Raw genomic sequence first — 21,515 nt, forward strand, 5'->3', positions numbered from 1 at the left:
CATCTTTTTAAATCTGGAACTAGAATGAAAGTCAGAAAAAAAACAAATAAAAGTTATTTAACAAGTTATTTATATTAAATTGTTTATTAATTGATTTTATTGTTGTAAAAATAATTGTGTGTGTGTGTGTGTCAAGCTGTGTAATGTAATTGTTGCTATTTTATATGAAAAAAAGAGAGGCGTAAACACACCGGTAGTACCAGGTAAATTAATTATACTTTTATAAATTTTAATAATTGAAATTTATCGAATTTGACGTATTACTATTTTTAAATTTCGAATAAATTATTTATTAAGTAATAAATATTTCAACTTATATGTACTATAATATTATAAAAGCAATTTAAAATGGGGTGGAATTTTAAGGTTATGTTTACCGCAATGTTTGTTTTGATCACTGATAAAGTGGTTAAAGTTAAAAATGGTATTTCAAATTGTTAAGGAGTAAAAATTTAACAGATTATAGAAGAAAATTTAATTTTTAACAATAAATATAAATCTGAATGTATATATATATATACAAGAATTATAATTAGAAATCCTCACTGCATATAGTTAATATTTAATTTATTAAATAAATTCAATTTGTTTCAATTAAAAACAACTGATATTCCTCCAAATTTCTTAATATTCTTTATTGTACTCTGTGTATTAGCTACACAAATTACATATTAAATTATTGGTCTGTCTGCAATTTTGGTTTTCAACATTAAACTTCTTTTTTTCACTAATCTCTCGTTCATTCTCACATTCATTCGCGCTTCTCAATTTTAATCACGATTAACAATATATTGTTCTTTGATTTTATTTGAAGAGATTTCTTTTTTGTCTAACTGTATTTATTTTGGAGCTCATCGCTCATTTATTAGAACAAAATTGTCAATATAATAAATATGAAAACGATCAGGATATTTTGAGAAATTGGAAAAAAAAGAAAAAAAGTAATCAATACGAATATTTATATATTACAATATATTATTAACAATATTATATATATATTGTATATATATATTATTTCAGTCGTGGACAGAGAACAACTTGCTATCCAAAAATGTTGATGCGATTAAGATGAAAAATGTCTATTAAACTACAATTTCAAATAAATATTAATGAATTGAAATAAAATAATGATTAATTATAAAAGCTGTTTGTAGTTTAAACTATTATTTATATATTACAAAATAAAAAAAAATATCAGCGATAAACGAATAGCTCAGACTAAATAAAAAATAAGGATCAAGCTTCAAATCGCTTATTGAGCACCACAATAAATCTAAAAAAAAAAAATAAAAATCGTCTAATTAAATCGATAATAGACGTTTAATGAAAAATAATAAAACGGTAATCGACACTTTTCTTTTTAATTTTATATTTCAAAAAAAAAAAATTGCTGTCGATTACTGTTGTAATTGAAATAAATAAGATAATAAAATAATAATATAGGACTAATATTATTACTAAATTGTCTATAAAAAACTTTATGTTTCTCGTATACAACATCGATGCAAAGTGGATAGACGCAAAATTTGTCGTTATACAAAAGATTTGTGAAACGTTTATTTTGAAAATGTGTGCAAAGTGCAAGACGAACACAAATTTAATCCACTTTGTTCGGCTCGTGTGTATTGGCACATTAAAAATCTAGAAAAAAAAAAAAAAAAAAAAAAAAAACATAAAATGCGGCGACGATAAAAAAAACAATATTTTTCTGCTTTAAGAAAGAAATCTGTACAATGATTTGCATAGATAATAAATTTTCACATTTCTCTATATTATATAGAAAATAAAAAAATATTAGCCAAATTTTTAAAAATTTGTTTCAACAAGATTGAATAATTACACTGTTAAAAAAGCCTCTCTTTTTTTTTATAAATCTACATAATTTTTGCATTTGTTTTCATTTGATCTTTAATATTTTTAAAATTGTTTTTTGATCATTTAAATTTATTTTGACAATTTTTTTGTTTTTTGTTTTATTATCATTTTTTTTTTTTGCTTCTTCGTTATATAGAGTTTTGTCTCGCGAGAATAAAGTTTCTTTTGAAAATATCTCATTTTTGCATGAGATTTTTAAACAGCGACATTTTTTTTTTTTTACATACGAGGCCATAAATAATAACAGTTAAATTTATTTAGAATGAGCTTTTACAATCTAAGTGATTCGAGTATAAACAACAGATAGGACAGATTAATTAATTAATTATGTACACCTACGAGAAATATGATTCTTATTTTCGCACTCGATTATTTTATGTCTATTTTTTATTAAAATTAACAAAACTCATAATTTCTTCAAGAAAATATCAAATCTATTTAAAAATTTTTTTTTAATTACTAACATGAATTACAGTTGTAATTAAAAAAAAATTTGAAATTTAAAAATATAAAATATATTTGGAAATTTTGTATTCAAGATTAATTCCTGGATTAGAAATAAATATTAACGGTGTTAAAAGAAAACTAAACAGCCAATTGTTTTAAAAAGAATTGATATTTTACTGTTTTGTTTTTGTTTTTTTTTTTTTTTTTTTTTATTTAAATACAAAAAATATTTCATTCCCAATAGCTTTCGTTTCTTTCTCTCTTAAAAAAATTATCACATTCATCACAATTATTATACAAGAGCGGATATCAAAACATTATCGACATCAGCTCATCATGCAATTTGATTGAAACGATTGAAATTTACATTTATCTTGGCATGAGTATAAAATATTTCATTCAAAATAATCATACAGCTTTTCATTTTATTCACAATTTTCAATTAAAATTAAAACACTAACAATTTAAAATATATTATGAATCCGCTAAAAAAAAAACAAATACCCAAATAAACTATAAAAATTAAAACCTAACAATAAAAAATAATTAAAAATTACATTTTTTACAAAAATCATTATCCTTGAACCAAAAAAAAAAAGAAAAAAAAATTAAAACCAAAATTAAAAGATTAAAATTAATTGTAAATCAATTAATAAAAACTGAATTAATTTAAAACATAAAACAAAATTTAAAATACTTTTTAAAAAATCTCTACATTTTTCTAAATTCAAAATTTACAATTCTTTTTAAAATCCAATAAAAGAAATTTTCAACAATAAATTAAAAAAATAATAATATAAAATTGAAGACTGTAGATTTTTTTTTCAAGAAATAAATTTGCCGAGAAAATATGCAAAAATTTGTATCGTCTTTAATCACGCCACCCTCCACGAGGCCTCGATAACGTAATTCCCTTGCGTGCACATAATTTCATCGGTATACAAAAATCTAGTATTTTTTGTTTTTAAAAAATCGCACAGTGAGCCTATATAAAATTACAAAAAGGACGGCACTTTAAATTCTCTACTTAAAATAATAATAATAAAAAAAAAAAATGCCGTGTATTTAATTTCGCCAAATTTTAATAAATAATAGAAAATGAAAAATAAAAACATTAAATCCAATTTTCAATTGAAAAAATTAAGAATGAAAAAATTTTTTGCGTTCGTGGAAGTTGACGTGGAATTTAGTCAATTTTCCCCGAATAATTCAAACTCCTTGGCACAGACTTCTTTTTCATGTAAAAAAAAAAAAAATTATAATAAAATAATGTAATACTTCCTCTATGAGAAAGCAAAAATAGAAAAAAAAGAGAGATTTGTTAAAATACTTATCAACAATTGAATAATCGCGAATGTATAATGAAATTCATAGAATATTATTTATACATAAAATTATTCTTCATTTATACAATCGTGCGAAGGGCAGAGATTTTTGTGACTAGTTGAAACACCTCAGCTAGCGAGTTGCGCTCATAGATTTTCGCCCTGCTTTTATAATTAGGATTTGCAATGTATTTTTTTTCGAAAAAATTAATTTCTTTCATGATTTGCGTATTAAGCCCAAGGGAAAAAATATATTTTCAAATATTTCAATAATTAATAACAATTTTTTTTAAATTCTTAGTAATTATTTACCATTATTAATTTCATATTTTAGTGGTAAATATTTTTTACTATTAATTTAATTAATTAAAAATATTATATATATATATTTTATATTACAATTAGAAATTTATAATTAGTGGTAAATAATTCTTTGAACATTAAAAGAAAAAAAAAAAATAAATTAAATTGTGAAAAATATAAATGTCCAAAAAAAATATTGAAATATTTAAAAAAAAATATTTCTTTCTCGAAACCTATCATTCTAGAATCTAAAAATAATTCTGTTTAAAGTCTAAAATTATTCTCCAATTAGTATAAAGGCTTCAATCAATTATTATTTGAGAATTATGAGACTAAATTCAAAATTACATCTCTAGATGTTAATTTTTTTTTTTGTCAATGTTTAAAACATTAAAGCAGATGTGAATTTTGAACAAGTATTTTTTTTTATATAAATTCACAGATGCTGAGAAGAAAGCATGAATTTATTTAAATTTTATTTACTAGTACGACGCGCTTCATACGCTAGTGATGTGCGGGGGAACTCGAAGTTTTTTTCTGTTTGGTAAAATTTTAATATTTGGCATTGTCGAAGGCTAACTTGGCGATTCTTCCGGTTCAATTGGCCCTCTCGTAACTGTTGATTCACTCTCGCTGTCAGGATTCATGGAAATAATTTGCTGTGACAGTATTTGTAGACTCCGTCGGACCTGTAATAGAAAATTTTCCTTTTTTTTTTTCTTCTAAGAGATTTTTTTTACGTGAAAAAAAAAAACAAAATTAATTTAACTGATAATGAAAAATTTATATTTAGCCCATTTAAGGTTAATGAAAAAAAAAGGAGTACATAAAAAAAAATTAATTTACCTTAGTAATTTGTTCTAAATTTATATTAAGATACTGTACAAGTCGATCCTGTGTGAATCGTTCTGAAGTTGAAAGAGGATGATTGACATATGCCGAGTGCAATTTGTCAATACGTAGCATCATTAGAGCGGCTGATACGTAAAGGGCTGCCAAAAGGGCTACTAAAATAGCAATAATAGTTCCGGCTTCAAATCTTCCGCAAATAATCGATCCTAATGACGATTTCATTGACGATCTCAAAACTTTTTGTTTCAATAAAGGCTCCTGTTCCAACCTAAGGGAAAAAAAATCTTTTCTAAAAAAAAAAAAAAAAAACGCCAGTCTTAAATTGCTTTTTTTTTATCTCTCTAATTTCCTAAAGGAAAATTTTATATAAATGAAAAAAAAAAAAAAAATTCTATACCTCTGCAAACTTGGAGTTGTAGGTGAATGACCATCGGTATCGGTGCAAATTGTCGGCGATCTGGATGTAATGTCAGTTCCACTTTCCGACATACTTGAATCGTCTTCCTCAGTTTTTATTTCACTTTCATCAACTAGTAACACCTCTGGCACAACAATTTTGTCTTCAGTGACAGGAAGTGGTAGTGCATCAATTACAGATAACGATTCCATTGCCGCTTCCCACACTTCGATCATTAATTTATAAGTGGTGTCCCTTGATAATAATGAACAAAATACATGACGATTTTCTTCCGTTGACACTGCCACGGCATTAGGAATAATTCTTGCAGTCTTCTCTTTGGTAATTTTTACAACCGATATTGTTGGTATTAAAAGTTTTGTAATATAACCAAAAACATTACTATAGAAGGCAAAATAATTTGGCGTTATGTAAAGATGACCCTGAAGTAAAATATCGCCAACCAAAGCGCAGCTGTAATAATTCAAGACCCTCTCGTCCGACGCCACCTGACCACAAAATTTTGAAGACTACCATTAAGTTCGAATCTGCCCTCATATTCACAATTATTTTAAATATATTTTTCATTTTATCAGATAAAAAAAAGTTTTTGCGAACGTTTAAAAAATGAAAAAATAAATTATTTTTTTAAATATCTAAAAAGAAATTATTAATTTACTATTTTATTTTACATTTACATTATAATTGATTAATTTTATAGATTGAAAAAAATATTTCATTTATTTGAACGAAATTTTTGGCTCATTTAAAATTAATTAAAAGAATTAGTCAAGAAACTAATAAAAAACAAGTTATAAAATCCTCGACCCGTTCGTAATATATAAAAATAGCATTTAACTCGTAAAAAAATAACAAAACCTTTTGAATTGTCTTTTTATAAAGTGACGTAAGAATATTATAACATAGAGATTCTAGTGTCATAAACTTGATAAGGTCTTTTAAACTCAATTTAGAATTAAAAGTTTGAATTAAACTTTTCAAGAAATTGACATGAAGAATAAAAATTATTCAACGAAAGAAAAGTTAAATTAAAAAGTTTTTAATTTTTCGAGAATCGATAAATTGTTCATTGTCTTTTTTATCTGGAGATTAATAATACCTGACTGAAATGCCTGTGAAATTTCTTTTGTCGTGCATTACTTATGGACATAGCAGGCGATGATTTTGATGAAGTTCTACTGATTGATGCTGGCGTTTGGTTTCCATCTGCGGTCATAGATGGTGTACTTTTGCTCAAGGGTTTTGAAAGTTGGCTGTAAAAAAAAAAAAAATAATTATATTATAATAATTGTCAAAAAAAAATTTACTTAAAGAAAAAACACTGGAATTTCAATTTGGTGGACAAAAAAAAAACTGATAAATCAAAAATATAAAAATTAAAATATTTTTCAAGACACACATTTTTATTTTGAAAAATTTTTTTTTTCACATTTTCTTCAAACAATACACAAATGATGAATTATTTTGAACAAAATATAAGAACAATTATTATAATCTGTATATAAATCCATCTCAATCATTCACGTGTTTCTTTCGTTTAATCATGATTATCAATACGAACAAAATTGTTTAATAAAAATATTACTAATTATAAGATCACAATTTTTGGAGATTATTTATTAAATCAAGAATTAAATATTCATTAATTATGATTAAAAAAAAATTATAATTATTTATTAAACAATTGTAAAACTAGTCTAATTTATCAGTTTATTTATTGTGACCTCAAGTTTGTCCAGTGTATTTAAAAAAAAAAAAATTTTTAAAAACGAAATATTGAAAAAAAAAATGAAAACAAAATTAAAAATTAAATTCAGTAATTTCTAAATTAATCACCTTTCATTGCCTTTTGATGCTGAATGATTAGGACTTTTCGGAGATGGTGGAATCGCGAGTTGTATTCCGGAAATGGGAGTTTGGCCAATTGGTGGCGTTCCCACTACATTTCCCTGAAGAGGAGTATTTGGAGCTGAACGGGCTCCAATGGATCCAGCCGACCTAGAAGCAAATAAAATTATTTAGAAAAGAAAAAAAAATAAATAAAGGAAATAAAAAAAGAATTTTTGAAAAAAAAATCGAAATATTTTTTTTTCTCGACAATAAATCAAGATAAAAATTACCTTGTTCTTAGAACAGGTTTCGGTGAAAAGCAAATTTGTATTAAACCTCGAGTTTCAATTTCCATTTTTAATTATTATTTTTTTTTTTTTTTTGAAGAAAAATTTTTAAACTACTTCAATAGTAATAAAACGATAACTAATGCAAAATCAAAAAAAATAAAGAAAGATGTTTTCCTTAATGAAAACTGGTGTTATCGTTATCTTACGCAAACAAGAAAATGCGACAGTAAACTTTAAAAAAAAAATATATCATCGAACAAAATTAACCGTATTTAGTTGGCTACCAGTTTTTTTTCATATATAAAAAAAACATTTTTTAACTACTCGTAAAATTTGTTTTTTTTTTATTTAAATAAAATAGTATTCAATAAATTTGACAATTTTGAAATAGTGAAAAGATATAAACATTTTCACTGATAAAATCCTCGTTGGTATTTGTGCTTTTTTAAAATTACTCGTAACGTGTGTCGACACTTTTCACTCAAAGATTCCATTGCTAGTCGAGCAAGAAAAAAGATACTCATCTCGAAAACCGGTTTTTGAAAAGAAAAAAAAAAATAACGAAAATAATTCTACGTTTTGACAATTTTTTTTCCCCTGGGGAAAATTGGAGAATTTTTTTTTTTTTTTTAAAAAAGAGTCTAATTTCGCGAACCAACTGGGTACAACTGAACTGAATGAATTCAAAATGAATTCACTACCCTCGTCACACGACCTTCTGGACTTGTGAATAAATAATATAGAGTATAAGTCACATTTGATTGGTGGTATTTAACGAAGGACATTTTCCATATAATGTGACGTTTCAAATACTCATCGATTAAGACTCTGGAATGTTCCTTTGGAATATCAGAAATATTTCATTGGAATGATAAAAAAAAAAGAAAAATTTCGGAATATTTATCGAATTCAAAAAATATTCCATTGAAATAATATGAAATATTTCTAAATAATATTTTTTGGAAATTACAATTCGAATAATAGTCGAATATTCAAAAATAAATCCAAAAAAAAGTATTCATAAAAAAAATTAAATATTCCATTGGAAATATTGTCAAAAAAAAAAAATATTTTTAAATTATATTTTTAAAAAATGGAGAAATTTTTAATTAATATTTCATAAAAAATTTCGTGTTTTGACAGTAATCAATGGAAATGTCAATTAATTTATATCAATATCATTTTATTGTCTATAAGACGTGTTTGGAATTTTTTTTGTGTGTCCTTCGGAAAAATCAGAATTTGCGCATTTTTTTTTTTTTTTTTTTTTTTTCCTTTCAATAATAATAAAACGTGAATGCAAGAGAAAAGTTTTGAGCTTTAGTCTTTTAGTCAAGAATAGTTTTTTATTCAAGTTCTAGGTCGAGTCTATGACCTGGTATAAGATAATTCGATTTCAAATCACCTCTCCAACTGCCGTCTAGTCTCTCAGCACTAAAATGTTTAATGAACTTTAAAATTATCGATTTGACCGCTTAACGAGACGATAAAATTTTTGAAAAATAATAATAATTAATTAATAAAAGAAAAAATTACCAAAAGAATTTGCAATTTAATATAAAAAATAAGTTTTTGTAATCGAAAAGCAAAAAATGCTTTTGAAATAAAAATACAGCAAAAAAAATTTCTTTTTTTTCCCATGGCAGATTCACTGAGAAAATGGAAATATTGAGTATATATATATATATATATATAAGAAAGTGTTTTGGAATAAAGCCAAACGATGTTATTTAATTACTTCTATATATTTCTTGTTTAATAAAAGAGAAAAAGTTACCGGAGAGGAAATCGATAACTTCTTTTATATTATTCAAGTCGTAAACGAGATTTGCTTTTATTAAAAAAAGAAAATTTAATATTGAAAATTTTAATAAAATACAATTTTCCTTTTCTTTTGGAATATAGAAAAAAAAGGTATAAATTAAATTAAATTGTATTTATATTAATGTAAAATTTTAAAATCACGTGATTTAAATTCAGGAATAGAGAAATTTAACACGACCTTGTTACGAATTATACTCCATTGTAGAATATACATTTTAATCAAATAAATAATCTGCCTTCAAGTATTATGATGTATCTCATGTCAATAAATTAATTTTTATTTGTTGCCACGTGTCGAATAAAATTCAAAAAAAATAATAAATAAAAATAATTAATTATATTAATGAATTTTTTTTTTTTTTTAAATAATTATATATTAGAAATATTGTACAATAGCGCACCCACGTTCAAATTCCCTGCAATAAAAGTAACGTGTGTGTAATCAATAAATATCTCTGACGATAAATGTAGACAAATTTCTTCAAGCACTGACGTAAGCAAAATATGGAACACGTTGATTATTAACTTTTTTCTGCTCTTCAAAACCTGTATTGCATCATTAATCTCACAATTTTTTTTTTCGATTCTTAAATATTTAAATTCAAACAAATTTTATGTGACAATAAAAAAAAAATATTATTACAAATGAAAAATTCATTCGAAAAATTTAATTAATTAATTACATTATTATTCATTGTTAATAAGAAAAAAAAAATTAATAATAATATTTAATGGATAAAAAAATTTTCTGTTAAAAATTAAGAAATATTGAAAAATATTTGAGAAAAAAAAGAATTTTTTTTTTATCTAATAGATAATTAATTATAGGTATTTTTTTTACAGCTGTGTAATTAAAAAAGTATAATTATTATATAGGTATCATTTTATACAGTTTAGTGAAGTTTATTTTCAATGACAAGTGGAATGAGTTCCTCGACACTTGATAATAGAATTGTTAATTAGCTTAACACGCAATAATTATTTATGCTATAGTAATCAATTTTTATATACCAAAAACGGAGGTTAAAATTACGTTTGTCAAATATTTATATAGATTATTTTTAAATTATCATTAACTTAACATATTAAATGTGTAATTTAAAGAAAAATTTTATTTAAAAAAAAAAACAAAAAAAAATTAAAGCCTGAAAAAAAAATTATTTCAATGTTTTTATTTTATATTATCAAATAAATATTTAAAATAATAAATTTTGGTAGTCAATTAAATGGAATTTGTTTTAAATATAGTTCATTTAATTAAAGTAAAAAATTATATTATATTTATTTGATTATAATAAAGTAACCGATTACTTGAACCAAATAAATTTTTTTTTCTCAGTAATGCATATTTTTTTTTTTTTTGATAAAAATTAATAATAAAATAAAAGTTTTAACTGATTGATAAAATTCATATAGGGTTTATTGACATTAACATCAATTGATTATGCGTTATATTGACGACGCATTACACTTTGACACTTGAAAGGGTCAGACGATCCTCTTTTATTGATATATTGTCGATTAAAGTCATTGTACAATTTTATAAAAAAAATTTAAATAAATTTTATTAATTTACTTTTTTTATTATTCATAAATTATCAAGTTAAATAATTTATTAATGACATCATTTTAAAACAATAAATTTCCGCGACTCATATATAAATGTTTTTCTGCATTTTAATAAACACTATAATATTATATCATTAATTTAAATTGAAAGAATGAAAACGAAACTTGATTCTATATTATTTTTACCTGTGACATGTTTTAAAAAAAAAAAAAAAAAAAAAGTGGATCGACCAAGGTGATATAAAATTAATTATTGTATTTCATATTTATTTGAAAAATCTAAAATTATCGAATAACAGAAAATTCTTAAAACAGAATTGAGAATCCAAAAAAAAAGTTTGAATAAGATAATATCGAATTTTAAAATCTAATTATAGGGGTTTGTTAATTTATTTATTAACAAAAAGTGGGTCAATTTAAAAATTTTTTAAATTTTTAAATTAAAAAATAAAAAAAAATTGAATTTTAAATTAATAATTATAAATAAATAATTAATTTTTATAAATATAATTTTTTATCAATGAAAAAATTTATTTTAAATAATTTTTTTTTTAAATTTTTTCAATTACAATAATAATGTGAGAATTTAGAGGAATGTTTGTAGTGAGGATAATTTTTTAATAAAGCATTCAATATTCTGAAAAGTCAAATTAGTGAATCTAGAATGAGATATACAAAGTATATTTCTTTATAAGTTACACACGTGTCTGCACTCGACCTCTAAAATCTGTTCAATACTTTGACTTGTGTATATATTGAAGAATGCTTCTTTTGCCTCTCACTGTGACATCTTTTTTCTTTTTTTTTTTTCTCACTTCATCTCGTTCGAGAATATATTGAATCAATCATTGTTTGAAATTTTTATATTTTACAATACTACAGATAATGAAAATAAATAAAATAAAATTTAATGTTTTAATTAACTAAATTCAATCGTAATATTCAAGACAGAACAAACTCATTTTTATCATTTTCTAAATATTCGTGAAATTAAACAAACTTATCAATTTCTGACGCAAGACTTATTATTCTTTAAAAAAAAAAAACTAATTTTTTGCCTAATTGAAAAGAAATTAAAAAAAAATTTTTTTTTTAAATTCCCTTCTTGGAGCATTACAGAGAAAATTATTTTCTTATTTTCTAAAAAAAAAAAATAAGAGAAACAATAGTCAAAAATAAATCCAAGAGAATGAGAACACATTTTATCGACTTTCGAGTCGAGAAAAGAAAAGAATAAGCTAATAATAACGGACATAAATATACAAAAAGGGGATCAAATGAAAGAAAAGGTGAAAGATTTAGACACCAGATCTTATAAATGTTATGTATATGAATAACAATCACGTGATTGCTGGTGTCTTTACGGTGATTTCACAGTGTCCATTAAGCAAAGGGGGTCAGCAAATAGGCAAGGCTATACCTTATCCAATAAAGCTTACAATCAGCAATAAAGCACAATTGAATTGTGTGAAAATGAATTTTTTTTTTCCAACTATTAATAAAATTAATTTTTATCAGTCGAATAATTTTTCTCAAATATCACATTTTTCATGAATTAAATTATTAAATGCTTTATCAAAATGAGAAGATTTCACAAAATCCAAAATTTAGAATCAAAATTTAAAAATAAAATCTGTTTTATATTAGAAATTGTTTAATAAAATTTATATCTAGGAGGTCAATAGTAGAAAGTAGTTCATTTTTCCTCGAGAGGAAAGTTTATGGAAACTATATTTACAGGCCTCGGATTATAATACGACTTTTTTTTGACTTATTTTAATAAAATGCGACTTTTTTTATATTAAAAAAAAAAAAAATTTTAAACAAAATACGTTTTTTTTAGCATACAATGCAGATCTTAAGATCTTCATTATTTCAATTATTTAACAAATTTTTAACTAAAATTCTTCACTAAATTAATTATTTTTAATAATTTTAATGAAAAATTCTATTCAATTATATTAAATTGTTTTTCAATTAAAATTTTTATAAAATTTAATAATTGTTTATATATTTAAAGAAAAAAAGTTAGCTAATAAAATTACCCAAAAAATTTTTAATTCAAAATCGAAATTCTCTTGAAATTTTATTTGTAAAAATTTCAATTATTTTTTTTTTTTTAATGATTTTTATAATATTCTTCGAAAATTCACTTTTGGAATACAATTTTTTTTTATATGATTTCTAATAAATTCTTCATCAACAGAAATTATTAAAAATTTCTCTTATTGTCTCTCATTTTCAATTATTGTCTGAAATTTAACAGAATTTTTTGAAATTCAATTATTTTCAAAAATTTCAATTTAAAAGCATCTAAAATTTAATTATTTTCAAAAATTTTCAATTTAAAATTTTTTGAAATTTAATAATTTCAATTATAAATCTGAAATTCAATTATTTTGAATGATTTATATATGTATAATATTCTTCGAAAATACAACTATATTTAAAACCATTTTTCGCTTAGAAAGTTTTCAAATTATTGTATTTTTTGTCTGCGAAATTCTAAAAAAATTTTTTTTAGTGAAATCATCATCAAAAAAAATTTTTAAATAAAAATTACTTAAAGTTCAATTAATTTCAAAAATCTAAATTGTAAATCTTTAAAAATTCAATTTTACTTTTAAAAAATGTTATCTAAATAATTATTTGATAAATTATGTTTAGTTTTGTGTAAAATATAATTTTTTTTTTTTGAAAATGAACAAAATCTTTTAAAATTCAATTATTTGCAAAAATTTCAATTATTTTTTTTTTTTAATGATTTTTATAATATTCTTCGAAAATTCAATTATTTAAAAGCATTTTTTCAATTAAAAACTTTTGGAATACAATTTTTTTTTTTATATGATTTCTAAGAAATTCTTCATCAACAGAAATTATTAAAAATTTCTCTTATTGTCTCTCATTTTCAATTATTGTCTGAAATTTAACAGAATCTTTTGAAATTCAATTATTTTCAAAAATATCAATTTAAAAAATATCAATTATCTAAATAATTATTTGATAAATTATTTTTAGTTGTGTGTAAAATATAATTTTTTTTTTTTTTTTTTTTTGAAAATGAACAAAATCTTTTAAAATTCAATTATTTGCAAAAATTTCAATTATTTAAAAAAAAATAAAAAAAAATAAAAAAAAATAAAAAAAAATAAATAAAAATTCTAAAATTTAATTATTTCTAAAATTTTCAATTTAAAAATATTTTTAAATTTAATAATTTCAATTATAAATCTGAAATTTAATTATTTTGAATGATTTATATATAATATTCTTCGAAAATACAACTATATTTAAAACCATTTTTCGCTTAGAAAGTTTTCAAATTATTGTATTTTTTTTTGTCTGCGAAATTCTAAAAAAAATTTTTTTAGTGAAATCATCAAAAAAAAATTTTTAATTAAAAATTACTTAATGTTCAATTAATTTCAAAAATCTAAATTGTAAATCTTTAAAAATTCAATTTTACTTTTAAAAAATGTTATCTAAATAATTATTTGATAAATTATTTTTAGTTGTGTGTAAAATATAATTATTTTTTTTTGTTTTGAAAATGAACAAAATCTTTTAAAATTCAATTATTTCTAAAATTTCAAAAATTATTATTATTTTTAAAAAAATGTTATTTAAAAATCAGTAAAACTTTATTAAGTATTGACTGAAATTTTTTTGACCACAAAAACTATGACAAAATTTTTAATTCGAATAAATCAGATTTCAAAAAATTATAAAAATGGATTTTTTTTTTTAGATATTTGTCCTACTTAAATAAAGTTTTGAAAATATTCTTTTTTTGAAATATAAATCGACTTTTTTTGTGTCATAAAGTCGATCCGAGGACTGTATTTAAAAAAAAATAATAATAATAATAATGGAAAGTATGATGGAAAAATAAACGCGAGAAGCTGGGAAATTTCCATTTTTCGATTTACAATTGTCACATAATGACGAAGATATGAGTAATAAAATATAGTCAATAATAATAAGTTATATCGTTCTAGTGGAATAAACTATAAGTGCACGTGAGCAAGAGTGAAACGACCGACAGCTGCGAGAGATGCTTATGTCTGCGCGAGGTCGTCGTTCTATACAACCAGTATAACTTTAGTTTAGCGGTACTTCTTTAAAATGCCGATTATTACACACGAGGTTGATATAATACCAAATTTTTTTTTTTCTTTTATTTCGTTAAACCGGTTTAAAGATTTTTCGGGAAGGCATCCAATATTAGTCGACATTTTTATACAATATTTTAATTTAATCATTTAGCTATTAATTGATAAGCCAAAAAAATCTTATCAAAGTAGATAATAATCGCTCGTCATAACAGGTGCAAAAATTTTATCATATTCTTTAATCTAAATTTTTGTCTAATAAATACAGGTGTGTTTTTTAAAATCTAGATTAAAATAAATCTGACATAAGCAATTTTCAATATTACAACCAAAATTTAGAAAAAAATTTTTTTTTTTTGGTTTTTACTGTCAATGCATGTTGTGATGATAAAAATTAGATCATGGTCAACTAATTTTATTAGTGAAACCTTGATGAAACTTGATAGTATCAGATAGAAGAACAAACCATCAAAATGATATTCACTTGTTTCCAAAAACATAAAAAAAAAAAAATTCATCAATAAACGGAAATTATAATAATTTTTAATTCATAATTTCTCCATAAATATTTTTTCTTCATTTAAATTTTTATTACCTTTTGGAGCGTCGGGTTTTTGAATCCTCACGTGATCCAAAAGCTTGCACAAAGCACAACATTGTATTTTCTTTTTTAGACGAAATAATTTCTTCACTGATAATAATTGAGTCAAATTTTTTGCCCGGCACGTCAACGTGCACGGACTTTTTCTCACAAATCGACACTTTTTTTTTTTGACACACTTTTTATTCCAAAGCAAAAGAATTTCGTTGTCTCTCCAGTCATAATTGTACAAAAAAAAAAAAAATTGTTTTCAATTTCTTTTCTGATAATTAAAATGAAAAATGAATTAACAAATTTTTTTTTTTTTCTTACAGGAACTACAAACCATTTACAAATAAATGGTTTAACTGCAGATTAATGGCACATCGGTTACACTTGTATAAAAAGAATATTCTCCTCTTACGGTTATTAATTGAGAAAACCTGTTGGGAACAGGTGGATGGTAAAAAGTCTGTTTTGTTCCAAAATGGCGTCCTGGCAACTATTATACATCAGGAATAACAATCCTTAAGGTAAGAAGAAATTAAATCCTTTCTATATATTCGATAACCGCTTCATAATTTCAATATTGAAAAAAAAATTGATTGCTGTTAAAAATTAATAATTCCCTGTATGGGAAATAAATTTCACTTTTTTCACAGGTCTAAATTTGTACACAGAATGAAAAATCTATTTCAAATTTTACCGAGGACATTGGCATGAATTCTATTTTTTATTTCTGTGATTTTTTTTTTTTTTTGCTCTGTGATATTTCTTGATTTTTGTTTTGTTTCATTTACTAAATGAAAAGGCACAATAGCACACACAAATGTGAATATCCTGCGAGACTATCAGACTATTGATTGGCTCCTTGCTATATAGATGGGCAAGTCGGCACTCTCTCTCTCTCTCAAGGGGAATCAGGAAGTGTTTCCTCCATATTTGTAGGCTGAATCAAAAAAAAAAAAAAAAAAAATTCTTTTTTATGAATGAATGATGATGTCATCTGTTCCAATCCATTGTGTTTTATTAGACAACTGAAACATGAATAGAAAACTGAACACCAAATATTTTTCAAATATTTCTTGATGAGAGGAAATGAGAGAAAGAGAGAAAAAAGAGAATAGAAAGAGAGACAAAGAAATGACGGCGCGAATCGATGTCTCTCGTGTGGATGTTTGTTCAACACTGCTGCTGCTCTGGCATCAGAAATTCAGCAGGCTCTCTGCTCTCGATTTAACTTAAACTTTCACAATGCGCATGTGTTTGAAAATTACTGTTTACACGGCCATTCAGTTCTAAAAGACTCAGCCAATGGAGAAATCACAATCAACTGATGATAGAAAAAAGTTCCTTAGAATATTTTACAATATTTCTTTTTATTCTGTGAATTATCACCTGATTTTTAGGGGAAAAAAATTATTTTCTTCATTTGTTAAAAATTTTTATTTTCCCCAAACTTTGTTTCCGGTATAAAATACTTTTTATCTGAAAAATATAATTGAGAAATAAAAATAAGGAAGTTTTTTTATTATTAGTATTAAATTATATTGTGCAACTACTTTTGTTAATTTAATTTTTCTTTATGTAATTTTAGAAAAGTTATTAATTACAAAGTTGAAATTATTAAAGAAGAAGAATTTCCTATTGATAATTGTTTTGGAAAACAGACCAAAGGATTGGAATTTAATGATAAAATGGGAAGATTCAAAAAGTTGTTTTATTATAAAAAAAAAAAAAAAAATGAAACCTATCGTACAAATACGAGTGAAAAAAATTGATCATTTAACAATTTTTCCATATTTACAAGAAAACATTTGAAATTTGTTTTTAAACTACTACTGGGAAGTCTAATAAATATTTGTCACGCACGAGACATTTTTATGTGACAAGTGACACAAATTTTAAAGCAGATGAGTAAATGGAAATTCTCATTATGAATTTATTCTGAATTATTAAAATTATAAAAATCTCTTCGAAACACTAAATAATCTAATTTTATTTTGAAAATTAATAGAAAAATTAACTGAAAAATTACTTAATTTGAAAAATAGAAAACAATAATTCTTTAATATTTTTCGTAAATTCTGAGTAGAATTTCTTTTTCTTTTTTTTTATTATTATTTCCCCTAAGATGCTGAGTCAGATTTTAGTTTTAACCCTCATGATGATGAGGGGAAGAAAGAGAGTGAATCATCCCACACAAAATATTTGCGTGTATGGAATAATGATGAAATATAGATTATATCTAATATAAAAATAGAATTAATCAGTGGGATAAGTGTCTTTTGATTCTGCGCAATATTTGCGAAAAATATACAAGGAAATTCAAATTTGACAAAATTAATAAAAAAAACAGAGGATTTAATTAAATATTTTAATAAAAATTTGAAAAAAAGCTGATTTATATGTGGATTTTTTTGAGAAATTTTTCCAATGGAAAAAAGATTATTCAGGTTTTTTTTTTTTTAAAAAAGCTATACTTATTTTGCGTCATTAGGAATGAATTAATGGAGGGTTTAGAAAGAGATATAAATTTTCACCGAAAAATTATTCCTCAAGATTTGAATCTCACTGTTGAACACGGATTTTACATTCTGATATCAGTTTCCCCAAATGGTTAAATAAATTCACCATTATCCTAACAGCAGACAAATTTTCATTTTAAAAATTTTAATCTACCGTTTCCTGAGAAACACAAAACAACACTATTAAAACTATTTTATATATATATCTAACCAAATATTTTAACCCTCTTCACTAACTTCCTTCGAAACAAGATAGAAAAAAAATTTATTCGAATGAAATTCATTTATTCTATATATAGAATTGAAAGATATAAATTTCTATATTTTATTTATTTGAAAATATTTGAAATAATTTTATCATTTTATTTCATACACGGTGGAATGATAATGATTTTTATTCACGCCCCCTGTAACAAAATAAAAATTTCGTCACTTCCATATGTCGATATGAAAATATGATAAAAATTTTTTTTCACGATTCATAAATTTTTTACATCGTCAATTAATTTAAAGTGACTTGTTGTAAACGACTTAATTACGTAATTAATTTCATTCGCATTACAAATGTCTATACTTAATTAACAAATGGAAATGATTGCATTGTTTAAAAATGTAGAGTGTCAATGAAAATTATATAACGATTTTCAGCAAAATAAAAAAAAAATTTTTTTTTTTTTTGCTAATTTTGTTAATAGAAAATAATTCAGTATAAGAAATAATTATTAAAGGCCTTTTTAATTTTTGAAATTAAATGATTACATGACTATTTTATTAGAAAAATTGTGGAGAACGACATTTATAATTATATCTGACAGATAACGTGACCCCATGGAAGCCTAGCTCGACAGTTGGAGGATTTACGTCACATAAAATTGGCTTCCTATCACATTTCGTTTACAACCAGTATTGGAACCTTTTTCTCAAATTATTTCAATTATTCTTTGGAAAAATTCCGAAGTTTATTTAATTATATTGCAAAAAAAAACATTTCAATAGAAGAATCGTACAAATTTAATTTTCCAAAAAAAGAAATTATTATATTTTTTTTTTTTTTTTTCAAAAAACGTAATATTCATAATTTTTTTTAAACATTATTTTTAGTTATTATATTTGAAGTATTACTCTTAATAAAGAATATAAAGAGAAATGAGGTTAATAGATTTGTACATTAACAAACTTTTCTCTATTGCAAATTACTTCTTCACGTTCATTATTTATTTATTTATTTAATAAATTGACGGAACAAGCGCCCTTTTGTACAAAAATTACTCCTAAATTATAATTTCTAAAAATTTCAACTCGACTATTATTTTACAAATTATTAATTAATTTATACTTTGGGCTACTCTTGTTTTGAAAAAAAAAAATTATTAGTTTCGATTTTTGGAAAAAAAAAATTTCCATTTTTTTAAATTTAAGAAATATCATCAAACCCGGTAGTTGTGAACGAAAAAATGTTTGGATCAACAGATTTTGAAATAGACTTTAAATCTGGATTTTTGTAAAAATTTTCCTTTTTTTTTGTAATTTAAGAGATTTTTCCTCGTGAATATCACAAAAATCTCAACCAAGAAAGAACAAAAATGAAGAAAAAAAAAATGACTTACCCATCGACATAGGTTAGAGATTCGGATGAATCTTCCGGTTCCGAAACTTCTACCTTAGGGATACCGGTGCTCTTTGGCTGAGATTGACTACGCCCTAGACTTTGACCTTGATGATGACCTACATGTCGATTCTGCATTGTTGAAGAGTCATCGCTGTCGCTACTTGGCAAATTCTCCGTGCCGACCCCAGCACGAGGTCTGAAACAAAAGGCAAATTAATTCAAATCGCAACTCTTCAGAGAAAAATTCCCCCCAAAATAAAATTTAAATCCTTTTTTTTTTCTTCAAATTTTTTCTTCCCATTTGCAGTAAGATTACTTTTTATTTTAATGAAAAAAAAAAATAATAAATTAGTTACAAAAAATATACTGATAATTATTTTTAATGTATTTGTTATTCTCATAATGCTTGCACATATTTCATTTTTTATGTTTCACAAGTTCATTGATTTTATGTAACAATATGTTTTTAAGACAAAACATTAGTTACTTCTCTGACCTTGATTCTCAGCTAGTGCATCTAAAAATAGCAAAATATATTTTTCACTAATATATTCCTGAACACATTGAAAATAATGTAAAGAAGAAACTTTCTTACACTTTTATGTTGGAAAAAAAATAATTAAATATTTAATAAAAAATGTCAAATCAAAAAGAATAATAATAATAATATTTTTCTAACGGAAAATAATGATTTGTTATTATTATGATAATAATGGTTACAGATGACTGATCAGCATGCACTTCCGGTTTGAATGTTTCAAAGCGGGTCATTGATTGTTGAAAAAATTAAAAAATTGTTGACTATTTTTGTATAAAACAAAATTCTCGGTTAATGAACTCATATTATATTGTTAGATGTGAATAATAAATTTAAATTTAAGGAATATAATCGAAGAAATTATTAAATCTTCTCACGGGTCCTTGACATTTGTAAATTGTTCTTATTTCGTCAATTTCATTTATTTTACCATTCATCATTTCCCTTATTTGTCTCAATTGAATTCAACTAAAATTCTACCTACGTTGGGCTATTGTAGTTTGCGGTCCAATAAAGAGGCGCCACTGTCCTGCCTTATTTCCTCCGAATGAAAAGAAAAAAAAATTTACACTTTTTCTTTTTGATTTTTTAACGTTTCGACGAACTTGTCACAATATGAAATTTCTTTTAAAATATTCCTGAGCTCATGGAAAAATGATGAGGAAGACAGAAAACTATTATTAGTATTGAAAAGTCTTGGCAAGTTGTGTTATTCGTTTCGTCACGTGTTTTTCTTGAATTTTTGTTTAAGAGGAAAGATTTTTTTTTTGAAATTACAAAGGTAGAATTATTTTTTGGAATTTTTTTTTTCTCTTGGACACAAGACATAAAAATGAAAAAGAAGTAGATTGCACTTTAATTTCCGGTAAAGAAAAAAAAAATGATATGCAATCAATGTTGACTGCACTTTTCCGCCTTCGTTTTACTTGTTCTGACGTCGGTCCCTCGGCCGGGCTCGTTAACGTATTTGCGACTGCGCTGCCATGCGCTGCACGGATCACCTATTGACCGACTACATGTTCAACTTTTATAGAGGGTGAATCTATCACTTTTGACCCCGACCCCTGACGATCTATGATCTAGCAATACACAATCTGTTCTCCCACAGATTTATTCTCCATTATTTACTTTTATGTCCGATTTAACTGATATTAATCGATTGAACTTTATTTATATACCGCAAATTGAGAATCAAAAATTAATATAGAAATTATAAATAGTGTCATCTCAAAGTCCAAACAGAAAATTATTATCCTTTCTCCTTTTTCATTCATCACAGCATCCACTATTTTGTGTTTTTCTCTAAAATTTTCTTCCAACTTTGCCTCTGCATTCATTTTTGATTTTTTTGAATTTCAAAATCCATATTTTGTGAGAAATATTCTTTAAAAAAAAAAAAAAAATTATCCAAT

General features: G+C 23.6%; 1 protein-coding gene and 1 long non-coding RNA gene across 6 annotated transcripts in view; one reads left to right on the plus strand and one right to left on the minus strand.

The window, feature by feature from the left end:
• Positions 1-16,325, plus strand: LOC127287355 (uncharacterized). The gene is made up of 3 exons (XR_007843867.1): positions 1-203; positions 15,764-15,961; positions 16,091-16,325. It is a non-coding gene; the product is annotated as an uncharacterized LOC127287355 (long non-coding RNA).
• The window catches only part of LOC127287344 (GRAM domain-containing protein 2A-like), a 25,302-nt gene continuing 4,397 nt past the window's right edge, over positions 611-21,515 (minus strand). Inside the window, exons 1-7 of one of the 5 annotated variants that reach the window (XM_051314205.1) lie at positions 20,588-21,070; positions 19,564-19,761; positions 7,057-7,218; positions 6,320-6,473; positions 5,200-5,729; positions 4,797-5,091; positions 611-4,639 (exon numbers count right to left, since the gene is read on the minus strand). In XM_051314205.1, the coding sequence (XP_051170162.1) occupies positions 4,526-4,639; positions 4,797-5,091; positions 5,200-5,729; positions 6,320-6,473; positions 7,057-7,218; positions 19,564-19,700 (1,392 nt within the window). In that variant the 5' untranslated portion in view covers positions 19,701-19,761; positions 20,588-21,070 and the 3' untranslated portion in view covers positions 611-4,525. Of the gene's footprint in view, positions 4,640-4,796; positions 5,092-5,199; positions 5,730-6,319; positions 6,474-7,056; positions 7,219-19,563; positions 19,762-20,587; positions 21,071-21,515 lie in introns of those variants that run through there. The other 4 variants (XM_051314204.1, XM_051314203.1, XM_051314202.1 and 1 more) reach the window with 4 other exon arrangements.

This window comes from Leptopilina boulardi, unplaced genomic scaffold (genome assembly GCF_019393585.1).
Source record: "Leptopilina boulardi isolate dan_hultmark-lab unplaced genomic scaffold, ZJU_Lbou_2.1 LbouV2_368, whole genome shotgun sequence".
NCBI lineage: Eukaryota > Metazoa > Arthropoda > Insecta > Hymenoptera > Figitidae > Leptopilina > Leptopilina boulardi.